The following is a 19,630-nucleotide window of genomic DNA, read 5'->3' as shown; positions in this document are numbered from 1 at the left end:
ATGTTAGTATCATTTCCAGTGTCAAATATGACACATACTTGTACAGCGGTGTATAAGCCCCCAATTGATAGGATACTTTCCAAAATAGATTTAATGTAGGCATTTGAAAGGCCAAACAAAACATAGATGAATAGATGGATCGATAAATAGATAGACGGATTGAGATTGATATCTAATGATTTTCAGTCTTCTAATAGGACAACTTTATTGTGAAAGCGTGTGTCGGAAGTGATATGTAGTGAAAGAAGAGGACGCCAAACGAGAGCATCCTTATCCTGACGTCTTCTCCGCACATTTTTCCCCCTCATCGAGCGTTCGAATGTCAGCGGGGTCGCCAAAACACGACGTGTTTTGAAAATTTTCATCCCCTTGGATTTTCCTGCCCGCATTCCTTCTTGTTGTTGTTTGGTGTGTGATGGCCGACAGCGTCCTCAGCATCAGGACCAGCTCAGGAGGGCCGGAGTCGCTCGGACCAGCGACACTCCAACAACACACCTAACTCCATCAGTAATATTTATTTTTATCATTACCTTTAAAAGACATCCTTTATACTTATTATTACACATCTCCAGCACAAACAGGACTCTAGTGGTAAACACGGATTATTTGATTACATGTGATATGTATATATTCATATGACCATCCATGAAATGTTTACATAGCTTTGCCTTAGAAACGTCCACTTAGCTTAATGCTAACAAACACTAGAAAACACCATTAACGGTCAGATGTTTTTTGCATAATATGTTGGACCTCAGCTGTACCTTGTGACCGACATACAGTGTGAAAATTATAATATTCGTATCTAAACGTTAAATATTAAAACATACAGTAACGAGTAATGTGTATACATTGAATGTATGTGTTTGTCTGTGCCAGCGGACCACATTGCCTTGACTGAACTTTGAACTTCCTGCAACAACCGTCATCCCGCGATGTTAAAATGGTCGCCGCCATGACAGCGCGCCACAGGAGGGGTGCGCGGTGAGCAGTATCGGAGCCAGTGTGGATGACATCACCCGAGGCGGCGGATTTGATTGGTTGAGCAGTCAGATGAGGCGAGCGTGTGGACAGTGAGCGCTCGCCAACGTCAAAAACGCTAGCAGGATGTCGCAGCTCCTGGCGGGCCTCAGCGCCGACGCCACCGAAAAGGCTCGGCTCGAGCTCAACGAAAACCCAAACACGCTACACCAGGACATACAACAGGTACCGGCGGCCAGTCCCTCGTTTGTCTCGATGTGCCCTGACATTTGACACTTTTCACCGCGGCAAGGTGCGCGACATGATCGTGACTCGCCCAGACATCGGCTTCCTGCGTACGGACGACGACTTCATCCTTCGCTTTCTCCGAGCGCGCAAGTTTGACCCGGTGGAGACGTTCCGCCTGCTGGCGCAGTACTTCCAGTTCCGACAGCAGAACCTCGACATGTTCCAGAGCTTCAAGGTCCGCGCACACACAGCGTTCCCAAATGGGATGCCATTTTGTCTCCAAATAGCAAGGCGGTCATGAACAGGAAGTAACGTGCTCGTGCGCGCGCGCGCGTGTGTGTGTGCGTGCGCGTCAGGTGGACGACCCCGGCATCAAACGAGCGTTGATGGACGGCTTCCCGGGCGTTCTGGAGACTCCGGACCAACACGGCCGAAAGATCCTCATCCTTTTCGCCTCCAACTGGGACCAGAGCAGGTCGAGGCGTCGTCACGGCGACGGCCACGCTCACGTTTCAACCTCTAAAAAATATAAAATGAAGAATGTATTATTAGGTTATCATTTCGGTTGGACCATTTAATTACGTTCATATTTGACACATTTTTACATTTCATAACAATTGTTTAAGGAATGATCATTTCATTCATCATGAACAATGAGACCCAGGTGCGTCTTGAGAACAAAGAGTGTGCTCGTCCACATACCTTGAGCTGGATTTGAAGGACTTGAGACTAAACGCTGGTCCGGGTTTTCCATTTGTCCAGGAACTCGTTCACGGACATCTTGCGGGCCATTCTCCTCTCGCTGGAGGTTCTGATCGAGAAGCCCGAGCTGCAGATCAACGGCTTCGTCCTCATCATCGACTGGAGCAACTTCTCCTTCAAGCAGGCCTCCAAGCTCACGCCCAACATCCTCAAGCTGGCCATCGAAGGCCTGCAGGTCAGACGGCCGCACCGCCCCCGTCGCCCCGGCAACCGCTCGGCTCGACTACCGCGTTGCCGACAAACGTTTCGGGGATGTTGATAAAGGCTTGTCCCTAAAACTCGTGACGATGCGATTACATAGATTACTTTGGCACCATCTTGTGGCATCTTGGTGCCATGTTGAAATGAGTCGAGGAGCATCTCTTAGACAAATGTAGTCTTTAGCCGCCACCTTGTGGATTCTTGTTGAGGAGCTTTATTTGAAAAAATCTTGTCTTTACCTGTCACCTGGTGGAATCTTGTTGCTAAGGAACGCCGTTGAACTCAGATGAGGAGCTTGCACCTTGGTGGCAATGAACTATGTTGACGTGAGTTGAGGAGCTTCATTCAGACAAAAGTAGAGCTTAGCCACTATTTTGTGGAATTTTGGGGGCAAAGAACTATGTTGCATCGAGGAGCTTCATTTACACAAAAGTAATCCTTTGCCGCCATTTTGGCACCAAGGAAGTATGTTGAAGTGAATTGGGGGGGGGGATTCATTTCGACAAAAGTAGTGATTTATAAGCAATATATGCAACTTTCACCGTTTGAATCACTTTAAGGTGCTTCATGTTTGAGTTCAAACTTTAAAAGTAGCCAACATTTGACTTGGTGCTTTTCTTTTGAACAACGTTTGCTATGGTAGTTGTGAAATTTTTCAAAACAAGTGAGAAGTTGGCATGCATGAACCTTTCTCCCCAGGACAGTTTCCCGGCCCGCTTCGGAGGCATCCATTTTGTCAACCAGCCGTGGTACATTCACGCCATGTTCACCATCATCAAGCCTTTCCTCAAAGACAAGACCAGGAAACGGGTGAATGCAAAACAGCTAGCTATGTCGCTAACTCACCATATAGCAGAGAGCTAGCTTGCTAGCTGGCTAGCTAGCAAGATAAATCTCTCTACTTTAATCTCCGGCACAGATTTTTCTCCACGGCAACAACCTGAACTCGCTCCATCAGCTCATCCAGCCCGAGTGTCTGCCGTCCGAGTTCGGGGGTACGCTTCCCCCGTACGACATGGGCATGTGGGCCCGCACCCTGCTGGGTCCCGATTACATGGACGAGACCGAGTACACGCTCACCTACGACGCCCTGCACGTCCGAGAGAACTGCGGGGGAGGCGCGGACAAGGAGCTCATGAAGAGGTCAGGACACTCAAAACAGTTGACGCGATCAAACTACGCTGAAGTGCGTTGAGGAGTTTCATTTCGACAAAATGGGTGCTTTGCCGCCATCGTGTGGTCTCTATAGTGAGCGATTATGAAACCTTTTCGGGGGGGGGGGGGGGGGGGGGGGCTGTCACGCTGACTCCAATGTGACGTTCTTGTGCTTCAGGTCTCAGTCGGTGGTCAATCCCGCCACGCTGCGACAGACGGACAGGGAGACCAGCACTCCGCTACTGGCCCTGGACTGAACGCACCCACGCGCGCGCACGCACACGCACACACAAACACAAACACACACACTCGCACACTTGCTGGATTTTGACCTGTGTTGTTTCGTCCCGTCCAGCTGAACTTTGACTCGTACTTCCTGTTTCTGAGCCCAAATGTGTGTGTGTATGCTGCGCACACACACCCCCCCCCCCCACCCCACCACCCCCCCGACACACACACGCGCGCTCTTACCCGTTTGTGCGTCCCCACGCTGGCGAAGCGTGTTAGCTTTGAGGAGGAATGTAGAAAAGGTTGTCATGACTTTTAACGGTGACAGTGAATGTTTGCTCACCACCACCACCACCGTCATCTTCATCATCATCATCATCATCGTCATCGTGACGCCCTGACATAAATTCATTCAATCGTCACGATTACAGGTCGGTCTTTCCCAACCTTGATTGAGCCAAGGCACGTATTTGAGTTCACAAAAAGAATAGTTATTCGATTCATTATTTTGGCCCTATACTCAACTTTGTAGTCCACTATATAAAAATCCCTTGATAGTAATTAGGGAGTAAATATCTAGGTTGAATATATGAAAATGACTCCCTAATTTAAGTGAAATTGTGTAATTTTCCGTGGCACGCTACTGTGGTTGGGAATCACTGTTGATTATCACGCACGGAACCGAAGCGTTAGCACTCTTGTTAGCGTAGCTGGCTCAGCCGCTTGCTAACGTATTAGCCGTGTCAAGAGGAAGTTTGGGAAAAAAAGGAGAAAAAAAAAAAAAAAAGCCGCTTCTAGCTCAAGTGTTAAATGAATTGTCAGGTGGCCACGCCCGATTGTCGCCGTCGACGAATCTCGCTATCACAATCGCTGCTTCGTTGACCGCCAAATATGAATGAGGACACTTTCTGTCGCGTATTCTCAGCTTTCCAACCAAGCAAATAAATGTCACTCGGGGCGGGAAACTCGGCGGCACGTGCATGTCAATTGGGAAGAAAAAGTTCTCCCTGAGTGGCACCTTTCATGAAGTATTACGCCGTCAACACACACTGAATGCCAAAATGTCACTGAAGAGAACGATTGTTTTTATTGAACTGAACGTATTTCAAGATTGTATAGTTCATGTATTAGTTGCACCGCAAACAAGGCGGGAAGACTTTGCGTCTTAACGTGGAAATCATTGCGGGTGTTCAGATGAAAAGTCGGTCCTCGCTTTTTTTGCGGTGCCATCCGACATCAGGGCTACGCTCAACTCTTTTCATGTATTTACTGCAGAATGTAAACTAGTAAACATTTACACCTCCACGTGTGATGCTTTCATTTGGGGGGATGGGGGGGGGGGGGATAAATACTGCAGGAGAGCCTAGAAAGTCAAACGGACACATTTGATTTGTAAAATGGACAGATGGGGATGTATCTATCTTTACAATCAATAAAGCAATCAATTGTTTCCTAGAATACAAAATGTTACCGGTTTATTTGGACTCATTTTAAATGTTATGTACAAAAAAAATAAAAATGATTGAATACAAGAAATACATGTTAAATATATTTGGACAATACTATACTAACATTTTTTTTCAGTTTGATATTTAAATTAAATAAATTAATTAGTGCGATGAATGAATTTGAAACATTTTAATTCACCAATTTAAGAAAAAAAAAAAAAAAAAAAACAGCTTTGCCCACCCCTGGACTAGCTGAAATAAAATAATATAATAATAATAATAATAATAATTAAAAAAAAAAAAGCACTGTGATTTTCTGGTGTGGTTTTTAATAAAAATAGAATCTCTTAAAACATCTGCTGGTTGTAGTGATCGTACAAAAGTGAAGGGAAATAAAATCAGCTAGTAGGAAAACACAGGATGAACAAGTCGAGGTTTCTCGCAAATAAAATCTACACACATTGAACACAACAGTCAGTCAAAGTGTGTGCGGTACGTGCGTGCGTGCGTGCGTGCGTGCGTGTGTGGTCAAGTCAGTAGTATAACCCAGAAGAACCTTGAGCGTTGCGCAGTCCGTCCTGGGCTTGCCGCTCTAGATGGCGCTGAGCGTCTGTCTCTGGTACGCCGTCAGCTGCGGGTGCCACACGTCCACGATGAAGATGAGGCGCAGCGTGTCCGCTTCCTGCCACACCTCGTGCTCGAAAGAGTCGTCGAAGATCAACACTTTGCCCTCCTCCCACTCCCTGCGAGGGGGGGGGGGGGGGGGATGAAGGAGAGGCGCTCAGCTCAACTGAACACGTATTCGGTTTTGACGTATGCTTCAAAGTTACCTGGTCTGCTCCGTGCACCTGATCCTGCATCCGCGTTTGGGAACCACGAGGCCGAGGTGCATCCTGAGTCGACAGTTGGTGGGGCCCGTGTGCGGCCACACGTGCGTGCCCGCTTGCATCACCGAGAACTTGACCTGCGCGCGCGCGCGCGCGTACACGGGTGAGCGAAGCGAATCGGGGCTTGCGCTCCGATCTGCCGCGTGTCTACCTGTCCTCTCTTGCAGCCGGTGGCTTCGGGAAATCTCTCCAGTAGCGCGCAGGTCTTCGGGACGGCCTGACAGGACGTGCCGGATTTCTTCCCTGAAGACAAAGCCGATTGTTAGCCAAGTGGCCGCCGGTCCCGCCGTGACAACGAGCTCGCGAAATCCAAAAGTGGACCTTGCTGCCAGAGCGTGTACTGGCCCCACTCTCCTTTCTCCCTCAGGTTCTCCTCCTCGGGTACAAACTGGCCCGTGTTTCCGTCCATCATGGCCGTGGCCTCGTCCCGGATCGTCCTCCAGTTCTTCTCCAGCGCCTGAACGCAAACGCCGCAGTTTGGTCCTGGACTGGAAGGACGTCCTCGTAAATCCCGCCCGCTGTCCTACCTTGACCAGATCGGTGTATCCGGTCTCGTTCGGGGTCCACCAGGGCTGCGCCTTGAGCCCGTCCACGTTGTAGAGTGACCTCTGCCACACGGACGCAAAGTGGCCTCGCTCGTGGCCCACCTGGTACCAGTGGTACGCCTGCAGGACACACACACACACCATACTGGTGAACCAAGAATAATAAAGTGGAACTACATTTTTTTTTTTTTTAAAAGTGCTTTATAAGGTCTCTGTATATTCTTGATTTTCACCTATTGCGGGCGGGTCATGAAAAAGTCCCCTACGATAAACGGGGGGGGGGGGGGGTTCACTCTTGGTCCTTTAATGTGTTGTGTTATGCCCGATTTGTCGATGGACACTCACGCTCTTGTCTCCGACTCGCTGCAGGGCGTCTCCCAGGTGGAAGTAGAAACGTCCGTCATCCGTGCCCGGCTCTCCGGATTCCAGCCCCTCCTGGGGGCCCGGCACGCATTCAGAGTCTGCACGTTTGTCGCGGCAACAGAACCCGCGTCGCGCACCCACAAACCTTCAGGTACGGAATGCTCTCCGCGATCTGGTTCTCCGTCTTCAGGATGAAGCCGTAGTGAACCTTGGCAAAGCCGTCGCCGGGGGCAACCGCCAGAACCTGAAAATGGCGCCGGTGAGACGAAGGAAGAACAACGGAAGAGGAAGCAGGCACTTACCTCCTCGTAGATCGTCTTGGCACCTTTGTTGTCGCCTAGCAACAGGTAGGCCACGCCCAGGTCGTTCTTCAGAGTGATGTCTTCTGGAAAGATCTGCACCAGCCTCTCCAGCGTGGCCACAGCGCCCCGCATGCGCCCTGACGTGGACATTTATCAAATAGATAAGACGTTGTTGTTGTTGTTGTTTGGAGGCGGGATTCTCCAGTATTCAGCACATACATGACTGCAGTCATATATTCTTTCTCCTCTGCATAGAGCGATCGATTTTTTTTTTTTTTGCAACCGTACTGACGAGCCGAGGACGCTTGCGCGGTTACCCAGGAACTGCTGGCGCTCCGCTCGTCTCTTGAGGGCCGCTCGGACCAGGTCGGGGGTGGCGTCGGGAAGCTCCGCGGCGTCTCGGTAGCTGCCGATGGCCTTCTGCAACATGTCGTTGCTGCGCTGCTTCTCGGCCAGGTCGTCCTCCGCCTGCGGGTTTCAAGTCGTCGCGTTGGTGCCGTTTTGGCAGCATGGGAGGCAGCGGTGGCATTTACGCACCTGCGCTTTGCCGTAGTGGGCGCGGGGGCTCTGCGGGTGCTGCTGCACCAACGTCTCAAAGGCTTGCAGTGCCGCCTCCACTTTCCCCTGATGCACAACACGCGCGCACATGAAAGAACGCGCATCCCAAAGGCGCGCCAGCCACGTCGCTGCCGTCACGTACTTTCTTGCGAAGTTTCTCGGCAGCATCCAGTTCAGCTTTGATACTTTTGTCCAACTTGTTGAGCAGTTTGGCTTTCTTCTTCGTGGCTGGAGGACAAACGTGAGCATGAGAAACACTTTCACAAATCTGCGTCTCTTCGTCACCTTTTTCTGTGGGCGTCTTCGCGGCTGCGCGGTCTGCTTTTTCTATGGCAAAGAGCATTATTTTTATTTTTTATTTTTTTTTATCCGGTATGAAGAGAAAGTGTGTCTATTTGTGTTGGCGTGCTCACCCTCGGGGGTGCTGCTCTCTCGAGTAGTCTCGCTGTGCGCTTCACTTGGCTCAGGCTGCTTCTCCGCCTCCACCGGCGGCTCTGATGCACAAAGTAAAAGTAGAGTGAAGTCGGTCGGTTCATCCTTGGAAGACATGCACCATAACTTGAGCTGCACTGAGAATATATGCCGATGAGGTTTTTAAAAATTTTTTTTTATGTATGCCCTATTTATATATGTTGGTGCTCTCTGTGTGTTAAAGCAGAATTATCAAAACATTGATGCTAATTTCTGTTAGCAAAGCTATGGCGTTTTGCTTTATATGCTAGCATTAGGCTAACGGGCTTTCGAGCGATAAAATAATGATTTGTTCAACATTTTGATGTTTGAATTATACAATGTTGTTTTGCTTGAAAAAAAAAGTGTGTTAAATGTGCATGTGGGAGGGAAAAACTTGAGCGAACTTTTTTCTGTCTCTATTTTGCACATTTAATAAACAGGGGTTGACTATAGACTGGTTAGCACGTCCGCCTCACAGTTCAGAGGTCGTGGGTTCGATCCCGGCTCCGGCCTCCCTGTGTGGAGTTTGCATGTTCTCCCCGTGCCTGCGTGGGTTTTCTCCGGGCACTCCGGTTTCCTCCCACATTCCAAAAACATGCACGGTAAGTTGATTGGATACTCTAAATTGCCCCTAGGTGTGATTGTGAGTGCGGTTGTTTGTCTCTGTGTGCCCTGCGATTGGCTGGCAACCAGTTCAGGGTGTCCCCCGCCTACTGCCCAAAGACAGCTGGGATAGGCTCCAGCACGCCCCGCGACCCTTGTGAGGAGAAGCGGTACAGATAATGGATGGATGGAGGGTTGACTATACTTACACAATGAATTTGGATGACTTAAAAAAAAAAAAAAAAAAAGGAACATACCTTCTTCTTGTGCCAACTTGGAGCTTGTCACATCTTCTGCAGGTTCCACTGCACCACAAAAAAAAAAGTCTGAAAAAGCAATTCACATTAGGTGTGTGGTAGCGGCGTGCTCACCCTCAGGGGCGCTGCTGCTCTCTGCAGTGTTCTCACTCTGCGCTTCGACGGGCTCAGACTGCTGCTCCGCTTCCACCGGTGACTCTGACGCATAAAATCAAATTACTTCGGAGAAGCAAACACATCTTTATAAACACATCTTTATTAAAAAAAAAAAAAAAGAACATACCTTCTTCTTGTGTCAGTTTGGAGCTCGTCAAATCCTTTGCAGATTCCACTTGAGCGCAAAGAAACAAAAGAGTTGATGTTTGCGGAACGCGCATTGGGGTTATTTGCCGTCTTACCGACGGTCTCCCGCGGCGACGGCTCCTCCACCAGGACTGCGGGCACAAAACGGCAACACTTGAAAGGACACCAAAAGCACGTTGAGCTCTCAGCCCGCCGCCGCCGCGCGCTCACCTCCGCTCGTGTCGATGGCGTCCACGTCCTCCTCTGAAAGACATCGAGGCGAGACGTCACCATGGGAGACGGACAAGAGACACAAAAAAGAAATACATCCTACACACCGTAAGGATGCTCCGGGTCTCCTCGAGGATCATCTGCAACACAAATTAATTTTAAATTAGATGTAGTGATAAAAAAAAAAAAAGAAAAACAATTACAGAATTATCTCAAGTCATCTTTCCCCATTGAAATAAATGGAAATGCCATTAATCCGTTCCAGGCTCCCCAAAAAAAAACCAATACATTTTTTTTTGTAATGTGTTTTTTCATAAAAATATATTTTTTTCCCCCCTAAAACAAAGTTTAGGAAAATACATCCCTTATCCTCAGCATCTGCGTTGGACTCACCTGCTACAAAGTCGTCTTCTACAAACGCGGGCAGAGGAACAGCAGCTGCAGGACACACATATACGTATACGTATATACACACAAGCACGTACAAAGGTGGGGGGGGGGGGGGGGGGGATAGCGATTAAGAAGTCTTCCGTTTGAAGAGGTGATGAAGCAGACTGTCAAAGGGCGCAGGACAAACCTTGGATTTCAGAGTCCACATCCTCAGCTTCAGAGACTGACATGCACATGCACAAACGCACAGCAAGTGTGTCACGACACGCACGGAAACAAGTTGACAAAAGCAAATTGTGGCGTCACACACTTGTCGGCGACTCCTCTGGCGTGCTCTCCTCCGTCGGCACCTCCGCTGACTCGTCCCCGCGCGGCTCCGCGGCCTCTCGGTCGGTCGGCTGCTCTTGAGGAGTCGAGTCCTCCGTTGCGGTCTCCCGGGCTCGCTCTTCCACGGACTCGTCTTGCGGCGCCTCTGCCGCTTGCTCGTTGCTGGACCGCTCTTCGGGAGTTTCTAGCGCACCAATAATGGCGGGAATTCATCTGTAAACACGCTGGATGGTACTCATATGTTGATGCAGGACTTGGAACTTGCTTGGTAAAAATGTATGTTTAAATAAATTTTTTTTAAAAAGTGCGATTTTGAACGGGTTAGTACAAGCTAGCTAACCCAAGTCCAGGTACTAAGTCAACAATGCGTGAATATACAGTATGTCCGAGCTAGATTTTTTTTTTCTTCTAATTTAGTAATAATCATGTTTCTTCCTTCGCTCTCCTCCAGTGCAGAGTCCCTCAGGGATCCGTCCTCGGTCCTTGCGTTTTCCCTGTTCACGCTCTCTCTGGGTGAGTTGTTCAGCCGCTTTCATGAAATGTCCAAATAATACCATTGCATAATGATGACACCCGGATCTAATATCCTGCTCAAGTCAATAACGTGAACCAACTGACCTCCCTTCATGCGTGTTTAGCGGCTAGCAAAGCAATGGACGACCCAAAATGTGAACTCCGGCAAAAGTGAAGTTCTTTTAATTGGTCCTAAAATCTTTGTCACTGTCGCGACTCAGTTTGTTTGTTTGTGTGTGTGTCAGAGCGGTGCTTTGAGATATGAGTTTAATTCATTTTGTGACCATGTTCATAAGTCAAAAAAGCACCTCAAATCATCTTTCCTCATTGAAATGAATGGAAGTGCTGTTAATCCGTTCCAGCCTCCCCCCCCAAAAAAAATTTGTTTGTGTCTTTTAACTTTTTGTATTTGTGTCTACGTGTGTTCAAATCTCAGTTGACAGCGTTATAACGCCGCCATATAGATGCTATTGGTTAGCCTGTTACGTGCTAGCATTTTGTTTCGATGACAAAATGAGTACTTCTCTTTGTTCTATATTTACTTTGACAGTAAACTGCAAATGGGAGAGGCATTAAACAGCTTGAAGCCTCGAAGCAAAAGAAAAAAAAAAATCAGGTCGCTCGTGTGTAACTGTTACTTCCCGCCACGAGTGTGCGTGTGTGTGTGTGTGTGTACTCACCTGGTTCCTTTTCGGTCGGCTGCCCCTGGCTTGGCGTTTCTTTCAGGCCTGTTTGGAGATGCGACAAAATCACAAAGACACGCAAAGTGACTGCTGACTTAAAGTGACCGAGCGTGCCATGTCACATGACGTGAGAAGCGCACCTGAGGTGGTTCACAGTAAACGTGGAATCCCTTTTCCAAACGCGTGACTTGCTGACATGAACACACACACACAGGTAAGAGTTTGGAAATAACCAAAGGTATGTTTTTGGAATATGGGAGGACGCCAGAGAATAATAGGATGGCACCATTTGAAGTTTTATTTTGCGCTTGCTGTCACATTGAGGGGAAATACGTTTCCAGAAAAGGAGATGGAGGCGGAGTTTGCGGCGCGCATAAACACATCGAGTGAGATTACAGCAACAACAGCCAACGCGAACGAATCGATGACTTCGCAATGGCGACAATCTGCGAGTCATCGACGCCCACCCGCAAAGGGCGCGTTGCTTGTCGGCGGCGGCAAAGCGCTACTTTCCTTCGACAGGGCCAAAGCCCGACTAAAAGAGGCCCCTCCCCTCACGTCAAAATCATTCCTTGGCAACAAGAGGATGACAAAACAACATTTCTTTCTTTATTTGTTCATTGCGGAAGGTGAACCGATGTTGACATTGTCACCATGCAACAGCAATGGCGTCATTAACAACACCCGAATCCTGTTCCAAAAATTGTTTTTATTTGTTTATTTGCAACTATAGAGTCCACTATATCCAAATTCCTCGTGAGGAGGGAATGAGTGCCTGATTCCAAACGCAGCCACTGCCTCACCAGAGACAAAAAAAAAAAGAAGAGTCCAAACATGAGCAAAAGGAGATTTTACTTCTTCCTCCCGCTGGCGGCCATCTTGTCGGCGACGGCGCCCTTTTCCCTCCTGAGCGGCGTCACGCCGGCTCGCTGACTTTTCTCCTCGGGCGTCTGAGTGCTATTTGCTTTGCTGGCGTCGGGCCGCTGCGCCTCCTCCGTCTTGTCCCGAGCGGCCTTGTCGCGAGGTCCCCGCGGCTCCTTCTCCCTGGCCGCCTTCTCCTTCTCCTTCTCTTTCACCGCCCGCTCCTTTTCTTGCTCCATCTTTTCTTTCTGGAGTCTTTCCCGCTCTCTTTGTAGCCGCTCCCGCTCCTTCCTTTCGTCCTCGCTCTTCTCTCTGGCCAGGCGCTCCCTCTCTTCCCTTTCCTTGGCGGCCTCTTGCTCCCGGGCCAGGCGCTCCCTCTCCCTCTCCCTCCTTTCAAGCACTTCCCGCTCCTGCTTGGCTTTCTGCAGAGCAAGTCGCTCCTGCTCCGCCTTCTCCCACTCCGCCCTTTCCCTCTTGGCCTTCTCCCACTCCATCCTTTCCTTCTCCATCCTTTCCCCCTCGGCCTTTTCCCGCCCCTTTCTCTCTTTCTCCGCCTCCTCCCGCTCCGCCCTTTCCCTCTCGGCCTTTTCCCGCCCACGTCTCTCTTCCTCCGCCCTTTCCCTCTGGGCTCGCTCCCACTCCATTCTCTCCCTCTCCACCTCCATCCTGCTTTTCTCCACCTCCACCCTGTCCTTCTCCAGCCCTATCCTCTCCTTTTGCAGCGCGAGTTGCTCCCGGGTGACCTCCAGCGTCTTCATCTTGAGCTGCCAGGCCGCCTCGCTGCCGCGGTCGCGGCCGGCGAGGAGGCTTTTGATTTCGGCCAGGGCGATGCGGGCGATCCTCTTGGCCTCGGCCTCCTCGCCGATGGCGCTCAGTTCTTCTCGCAGGGCGGAGCGCAGCGCGTCGTCTCGGATCGGAAGTTCTGCGGCCGGAATGCAGTTGGCGTCACCGGGAACGTAGCGCGGGCTGAGCTAGCAACCTGATGCTAAGTGTGTTAGCATTCACGGCACTCAAGGTGATGTTCACGCACATGCGGGCGCCGTTTTTCTACCTCGGGTTCCGTTCTTCCGTACAGTTGTTTCTTCTGGATTCTCGTCTGGGGCGCCACATAGGAAACAAACCAAAAACAACAAAAAAAAAAACAAAAGAGCTGCTGCTAAGATGCCAACATCACATCAAGACTTCCAAAAAAAAAGTCACATCCCAACGCTACCTTCATCCACTTCCATCTCATCAGGATCCTCGTCCACTTCTTGGCGCACTTCACACACACACACACACGTACAAAGTTTTCAGACACCGACAGCACAGCTTGAGATAATGCCGGCGTCAGCAATTCTTCCCGATTTGACCCCAAATCTTCCAAATGCAGCTTTTCAAATGCAAACAAGCAACACTCGTCAAGTCAAGCCGAGGCCCAAAATCGGCCCCACTTGCGGTCGTCAGGTTACCACGGCGACAAACATGCCGAGCCTTTTCGGAGCGGTCAGTGTTGGTGGATCCGAACGCGCACGCAAAGCAGACGGCGGCAGGTGTGTTTGGATGCGTGCGGGCTTTCCTTTCCCCATCAAGCGACACAACAAAGGCCGGCCAGCGCCGTCAAACATTTGGACACGAGCCACACTCGCAAACCGGACGCGCCTCCTCACGCGCATGCGGGGCAACACACGATGCTCGCACGGGGTACCTTTCCTGAGCGCCTGCTTCCTGCGAGAACCTTTTAAAGTCCTTTCATCTGAAGCGACAAAAAAAAAATAAATAAATAAATAAATAAAACAGCAGAGGCGTTCATCAGTGACGCCTTGCAAGCGGATCTTTGATCTTAATGTTTGCGGCGTTGGAAAGCGACATTATGAGATGATTTGCAAAAACGTTTTGGGGTGACATTTCAGGAAGACGGCAAAATGCAGCAAAGCTGTAAAGGTGAACTTCCTTTGACCTTCTGTAAACATTTCAACCAAGCGTTCCCCCGTTTCAGTCGGTGTTGCGAAACTTGCGGAAAGGCTTCAAAGCGGGTGAGTGTCATCAGCGGCTTGCTGGAGAGAAACTGGAAGAGTCACGGAAAAGTATGCCCAAATACCTGTTGGGAATTTTGTTTTTTGGAAACTATTTGACAGTCAAAAGTTTAGAGAAGGTCAAACGAAGTTCAGCTCTAAAGGTTATCGTGCACTTTCCCCTGGGCTGATAAGATTTTTTTTTTTTTTTAAACATACTTTGTTCATGTGTGCCCTACGTCAAATTAAATGATGAATTTGGAGCCACGCTCCTCTGGAAAAAATATACCGCTTTTTTTTTTTTTTTTTTTTTTTAGTCCATCCACTTTGCCAAGCGTGTCCTCCATTAGGTCCTCAGGCCCGCTTCCTGTCCTCCTATTGGTTCTGAAGGTCCAGTATGACCCCTTTGACTTCCACGTCATCAAGGTAAGAAGCGCTGCCCTGCTGGCGCCTCCTGGCCGCCTCTTCCTCGCCATCTTCCTCCTCCTCCTCGCCATCTTCCTCCTCCTCCTCCTCCTCCTCCTCCTCGCCCTGCTCTACAGGCGAGCTGACTACGTCATAGAGGAAGGTGAAGAAGCCATACATCCAATCAGAGCCTTCCTCGGCCAAAATATTAACAACCTCCTCAAGAGACTCGCCTTGCGCGCTACCGTCGCCATCTTTGGTCAGGCCTGACGAGAGAGAGAGAGAGAGAGAGCGAGAGAGGGACAATAGAAGAGAAGACAGGGGAGGGCGATGGCGAGGGAGGGATGGAAGGTAACTTAAAAAGACGACGACAAGAAACAAGGCGTGACGGATGAACCATGTCGTCAAATAAAAGGATGATGATGGTGATGGAGGGAAAAGAAAGGAAAGGGAGTTAAAAGTCGTCGTTCGCAAAGCCGGCAGCCGACAAGCTCGACTTTACGAATGTGACGCTGGACTTTCGTGCCCTGTTCTCGTCCCTTCACTCTGCAACCTTCTTAAAGCGAAAACCCGAGTCGGAGCAGCGGCGCCGTTTTTCGCGCGCTTACTGCGAACCACCTCCCCAGGACGCAAAAAGGGGAAGAAAAAAAAAAATTAGCGGGGACTTGCCGAGCAGGACTTTGGCGTCGTCCACATCGAAGTCGCCGTCCCCGTCTGTGTCGTAGGCCGTCAGCTTCCCTGCAGGCGGAAGGAAGAAGAAAAAAAGAACAAGATCGTGAATGTGACGCTTTCTTTTTTTTTTTTTTTTTTTTTTTGGGCCGGTCTGGAGCGACGGCGACAATCATGGAGGTTATTAGCGTTTGTTTCTCATTCGTGCGCTTTCGCTCGTGCCAAATTGGCGGCAATGTTGGATGAAGTGAAGATAAAAAAACATTTTTTTTTTTTTTTTTTTTTTTTTTTAAAAAAGGTGAAGGTGTTGTGATTCAGGAGATGTCCACACAGCCATCAAGCTGAGATGGATGAGAGGACGCTTTGTCTTGCGCATGTGGGAAGCGTACCTTGTAAAACTTGTGAAAAGTTCATTCGAAACTCCCGAGCTCTGGCTGCGTGCAGACCACACACAAAATACAAGAAGAAAAGCTGAGCGTCGTCTTCTCCTTCTTTGCAGGCCAAAAATAAACTTGAGCCACCAACGCCTTCGAGCGCTGTGGGATTGTCGGTGGCGCTTACCGACGACGCTGTCGTAGTCGACGACGTCGAAGTAGACGACGGCCACCGAGCTCCAAACGCCCAACAGCGCCAGCACCGCAAACCAGGTGAAGACGGAATACTTGGCTCCCGTCCCCGCGTCTACGCCTGCCGCCTTCTTGCTGCTCTTGCTTTCCGACGGCGCCTTTGCCTCTGAGGACGACGCACAAACATGTCAAACGCTTTCAAACATTAAAAAAAAAAAAAAAAAGTTCAAAAAAGCATTTTTTTAAAAAAAATTCTCCATAGTTGCCTGGCTGTCAGCCAATGGCAAATACAGCAAGAAAAAAATTAAAAAGTGGTTTTAATGAGAAAAAAAAATGCCCTTTATAATATTGTACTTAATATTTAACAGTTTGCATATTTTTGGAATGAGTGGGGAAAAACCCGTGCAAGCGTGCAAACTCCAAACACAAGGAAGGCTTTAGATTCCGAGATTCCAACATCCCCCGACCGAGAGGCATCGCGCGGCCATGTTAAGTCGAGGCCCTGGTTAATTACATAACACATCAAACACACGCTAATTTAGCACGCGCAGCAGCTACTCGTCATCGCAGGCTCAAGTTGCCGACACCTTTTTCCGAGCGTCACAAAAAGCAGAGGTCGAAGCGACCCGGGAACGCGTTTAACGCCAGCCCGACGGGGCGGCTCCGACGACAGCTGCTCCTCGGGAAGCAGCTGAGCGCTTCAAACGCGACGACCATGTCAGCGGCACCGCCGAGCACCAAACACGCACGGCTCTCGAATGTTAAAGCTTCAAGCCGGAACACGGTCAAACTCAACCAGTTCAACGCTCACGCCGGTCCTACCTGTCTTCTCGAGGCCATCCTGAGCCTCCTCATTCGCGACCGGCTCCACCTGCTCCTCGGGCACCTCCTCGTGAGCGTTCAGGGCGGCCTCCTGGGTGCTGTGGGGCTCCTCCGAGGAGGTTGAGGAGGTGCCGTAGGCGCCGTAGTGGCGGTAGCGCTGCATGGAGCCAACCTTCCGAGCGACCCGTCAAACTAACGCGTTCAACTCTAGACGGCACATTCAGCCAAACTATCAGAAGGGAGCTTCCAAAGAGGCCACGACGAGATGACAAGTGACCAACGAGCGGGACGGCGGCGAGTCAGGACAGGGCGGACGCGAGCGCCTCCTCCCCGCCGTTCTCACGCCGACCAATTGTGAGGTCCAGAAAACTGATCCCCACTATTCTTAGAGCCGACAAACCTCGCAGCGCTCCGTGTTTCTCTGTGTGTGACATGCCACAGAGGACAAAGTGAGGCAGACAACCTTGACATACAATAGCGTGCAAATGTCTCAGGCCAATATTAGATTTGTTGTTTTAGCAATGCGGTCATGAGCATAATATAAAACTAAAAGGCCACTAAGTAGACCACCGATCGCCTCCCAAGCCTGAACTTTTATTAAAGATTCAAACAATTCATACAGCTTCATAGTTGGGTGTGTCTGTCCATTTATTTGGTAGTTAGGATACAGGGGACCCCAGTTTAAAGTCTAAAATTAAAGTGAAATCATGTCCTGGTCTGGTTGGGGCTTGCACATAAATCAACTTAACTGTCCATTTACGTGTTTTAATGAACTGTTTAGTACTGTATTTGTGCATCGGTAGAACAACAGACTATGAATTAAACGACATATTTAATGAATATGAAGGCTTGATGTTCAGAAATGGAATTGCAAGGAGGTCATTGTTCTCTTCAGCTCGGAGTGCTTCTTTAGAACTGTAAGCACATAATCCTTACGTCATTCACAGGGTGAATTCCAGGAATGCTGCGGTCACGCAAGTCAGCAAAAGCTTCACAACTGATCCGTGCTGTGTGTCTTTTGGCAGCTAGCAACATGGCCCTGAGCTCCGAAAGCGCGAGATGGCTAAACCAAATCCGAACAGAAAATCTTCACGTTTAACTTTCTCTAACTGTAAGGCGAATTAGACGCCATCAAAAAGCTAACTAATAAACTTCCATCAACATGTACGGAAAAATGCTGCATACGGCCAGCATAAAGTACACATATACATATTTGTACAAGCACAGTAGTGTTAGTTAAATACAGTTTTAAGATGAATGTTGCCGGGTTAAGCTTGTTGCAGCTGCCACAGTCAGGACGTGGAAACGCGCGAGCTGCGCTTTAAATCCCACAAACAAGTGAAACTGTTGGCCGAATTAAAGGTTGATTCTTCAAGTTTAAAACCACGGGCCTGTTTTTGTCCCTCTCGACGTGCATTCACCAGAAAAGATACGACATCGACAATCGTCAGAATGGCAAAGGGAGTATGGTACAGACATGACTGACGTTCCCGGACTGCGACTCGTTCGCTAGTAAAGCAGAACACAAACCTTTTTTGGAATGCGTTTTGGGACTTTTCTTCTGAGCCATTGCGTCGTAAATTCGCCGGTAGACTTATATCGAGTGACCAGCGGCTAGCAGGCTAAGCTAACGGCGACTTTGATTGACAATGGGGGGATTTTGTTCGGAAAGAGGAGGATGGATGAAGCTGCTGCTAGCTTGGATACCAGCGACGCTTCACTGATTACTTACTGTGATTGGCCATATGCTGGACCAATCGATGGTGCGGACTGTCCAAATGGGCGGAAGTAAGGGCACGGTTGAAAAGATTTGAGCCAATCATGTTCGTAGAAAGCTTCCCACTGTTTGCCCTGTTAAAAAAAAAAAAAGAAAAAAAAGAAAAGAACGTGGCAAGAGAAGCGTTGATGCAATCTGGGGCGGAACACAATCTGGATTTAATCCAAAACTCACTTTTACAAACTGTTCTGCTCTCCAAGTATTTGTTTCAATGCAAACACACGTTCATTCATTCCTACAAGTTAAGATGGAGCAATACACAGATCAAAGGAATGTGCAGCTTTTAAAAACTACACTGCACAACATATGACAGATGCACAATCAATATTAGCACAAATACATTTTTAATCTTCAATTAATCTCAAATTAATGTACCATGGAATTATTAATGGATGCCTAAAACACTATATATATTGGGTGTACGCCGGTGCTTCGCGATACGAGTGACCAAGTGGAGAATTTATCAACATACGAGCCGTCGTTCTGCCGATTTTTAAAATCCATATAATGATGGCTGGATGGCTGGATGGCTGTATTATACTGCCCCCAGGTGGCCATGCCGCGCACACTAGAAGAAGCAAAATTTATAACAAAACAATGTGTTGAAAAACCTTAAATTCTGCACATTCTATTTAATTAGAATATGCAATTACTGTATTTTTTTTCATAAATTACATTTAAAGGTGCGATTCTTTCTTATTAAAATCCACATGACAAAAATTCATGTTTTTTGTAAGGCATTATCTATTGTATTTTTACAGACTGGCGACTACATCATAGAACCACAAGGTAGCGCTGTCGTATCGTATCAGTAAAGATGAGAGTACCCTGTGCATTCAGCAAGAGATTCACATGAAAAATAAAGCGTCTAAATATTGATGCGTTTCATGTGATATAAACATTTAGAAAGTGTGATTTATAGATATGGACGGCTTTAAATCACAAGAACGGTCAAGTAAAATTCTGCTAACACTAACGCACACGTTCAGACAGGCGTTGCGCAACACAAACACATGCACACACTTTGCTAATAAAGATCATATGCCACATACCAGCCTGACCCTTGACTAACTCATCGAGACACGCGCACCCCCCCCCCCCCCCCCCCCACACACACACAAAACACAAACACCTACAGA

The 19,630-nt window shown here is 48.7% G+C and overlaps 3 protein-coding genes across 11 annotated transcripts; 1 reads left to right on the top strand and 2 right to left on the bottom strand.

The window, feature by feature from the left end:
- The first annotated feature begins 215 nt into the window (after positions 1–215).
- On the top strand, positions 216–4,858 carry LOC147127187 (clavesin-1-like). Its single transcript, XM_086020727.1, has 8 exons — positions 216–507; positions 880–1,206; positions 1,274–1,444; positions 1,566–1,684; positions 1,972–2,146; positions 2,872–2,982; positions 3,092–3,315; positions 3,506–4,858. The coding sequence occupies exons 2-8, from the start codon at positions 1,108–1,110 to the stop codon at positions 3,582–3,584; spliced, it is 978 nt and encodes a 325-aa protein (XP_085876853.1). The 5' UTR covers positions 216–507; positions 880–1,107; the 3' UTR covers positions 3,585–4,858.
- On the bottom strand, positions 4,624–18,455 carry unm_hu7910 (un-named hu7910). 9 transcript variants are annotated; one of them, XM_086020722.1, is made up of 27 exons: positions 16,715–17,029; positions 15,888–16,058; positions 15,716–15,760; positions 15,327–15,395; positions 11,396–11,442; positions 10,185–10,395; positions 10,062–10,097; positions 9,878–9,922; positions 9,592–9,624; positions 9,485–9,517; positions 9,370–9,405; positions 9,255–9,302; positions 9,086–9,169; positions 8,972–9,019; positions 8,072–8,152; positions 7,944–7,985; positions 7,801–7,886; positions 7,638–7,724; positions 7,418–7,568; positions 7,101–7,237; positions 6,944–7,042; positions 6,781–6,870; positions 6,418–6,555; positions 6,212–6,347; positions 6,042–6,133; positions 5,834–5,967; positions 4,624–5,746 (listed from the first exon to the last, which is right to left on the bottom strand). In XM_086020722.1, exons 1-27 carry the CDS (start codon positions 16,875–16,877, stop codon positions 5,596–5,598), a joined length of 2,493 nt encoding a protein of 830 aa, XP_085876848.1. In that variant the 5' UTR covers positions 16,878–17,029; the 3' UTR covers positions 4,624–5,595. The 9 variants fall into 9 exon arrangements, with proteins under 9 accessions (XP_085876848.1, XP_085876851.1, XP_085876850.1 ...); XM_086020725.1 differs by having other exon boundaries at positions 10,185–10,385; positions 11,395–11,442; positions 16,715–17,021; XM_086020724.1 differs by lacking the exon at positions 16,715–17,029 and adding an exon at positions 18,245–18,455 and having other exon boundaries at positions 7,801–7,985.
- Positions 11,673–13,699, bottom strand: LOC147127186 (uncharacterized). The gene is made up of 3 exons (XM_086020726.1): positions 13,472–13,699; positions 13,310–13,354; positions 11,673–13,180 (listed from the first exon to the last, which is right to left on the bottom strand). The coding sequence occupies exons 1-3, from the start codon at positions 13,485–13,487 to the stop codon at positions 12,249–12,251; spliced, it is 993 nt and encodes a 330-aa protein (XP_085876852.1). The 5' UTR covers positions 13,488–13,699; the 3' UTR covers positions 11,673–12,248.
- Positions 18,456–19,630: the final 1,175 nt, after the last annotated feature.

Source organism: Filicampus tigris, chromosome 21, assembly GCF_054856515.1.
Source record: "Filicampus tigris isolate MCC_2025a chromosome 21, RoL_Ftig_1.0, whole genome shotgun sequence".
NCBI lineage: Eukaryota > Metazoa > Chordata > Actinopteri > Syngnathiformes > Syngnathidae > Filicampus > Filicampus tigris.
Note: the sequence above shows the minus strand (reverse complement) of the source record. Positions and strands in the feature narration are given on the sequence as shown.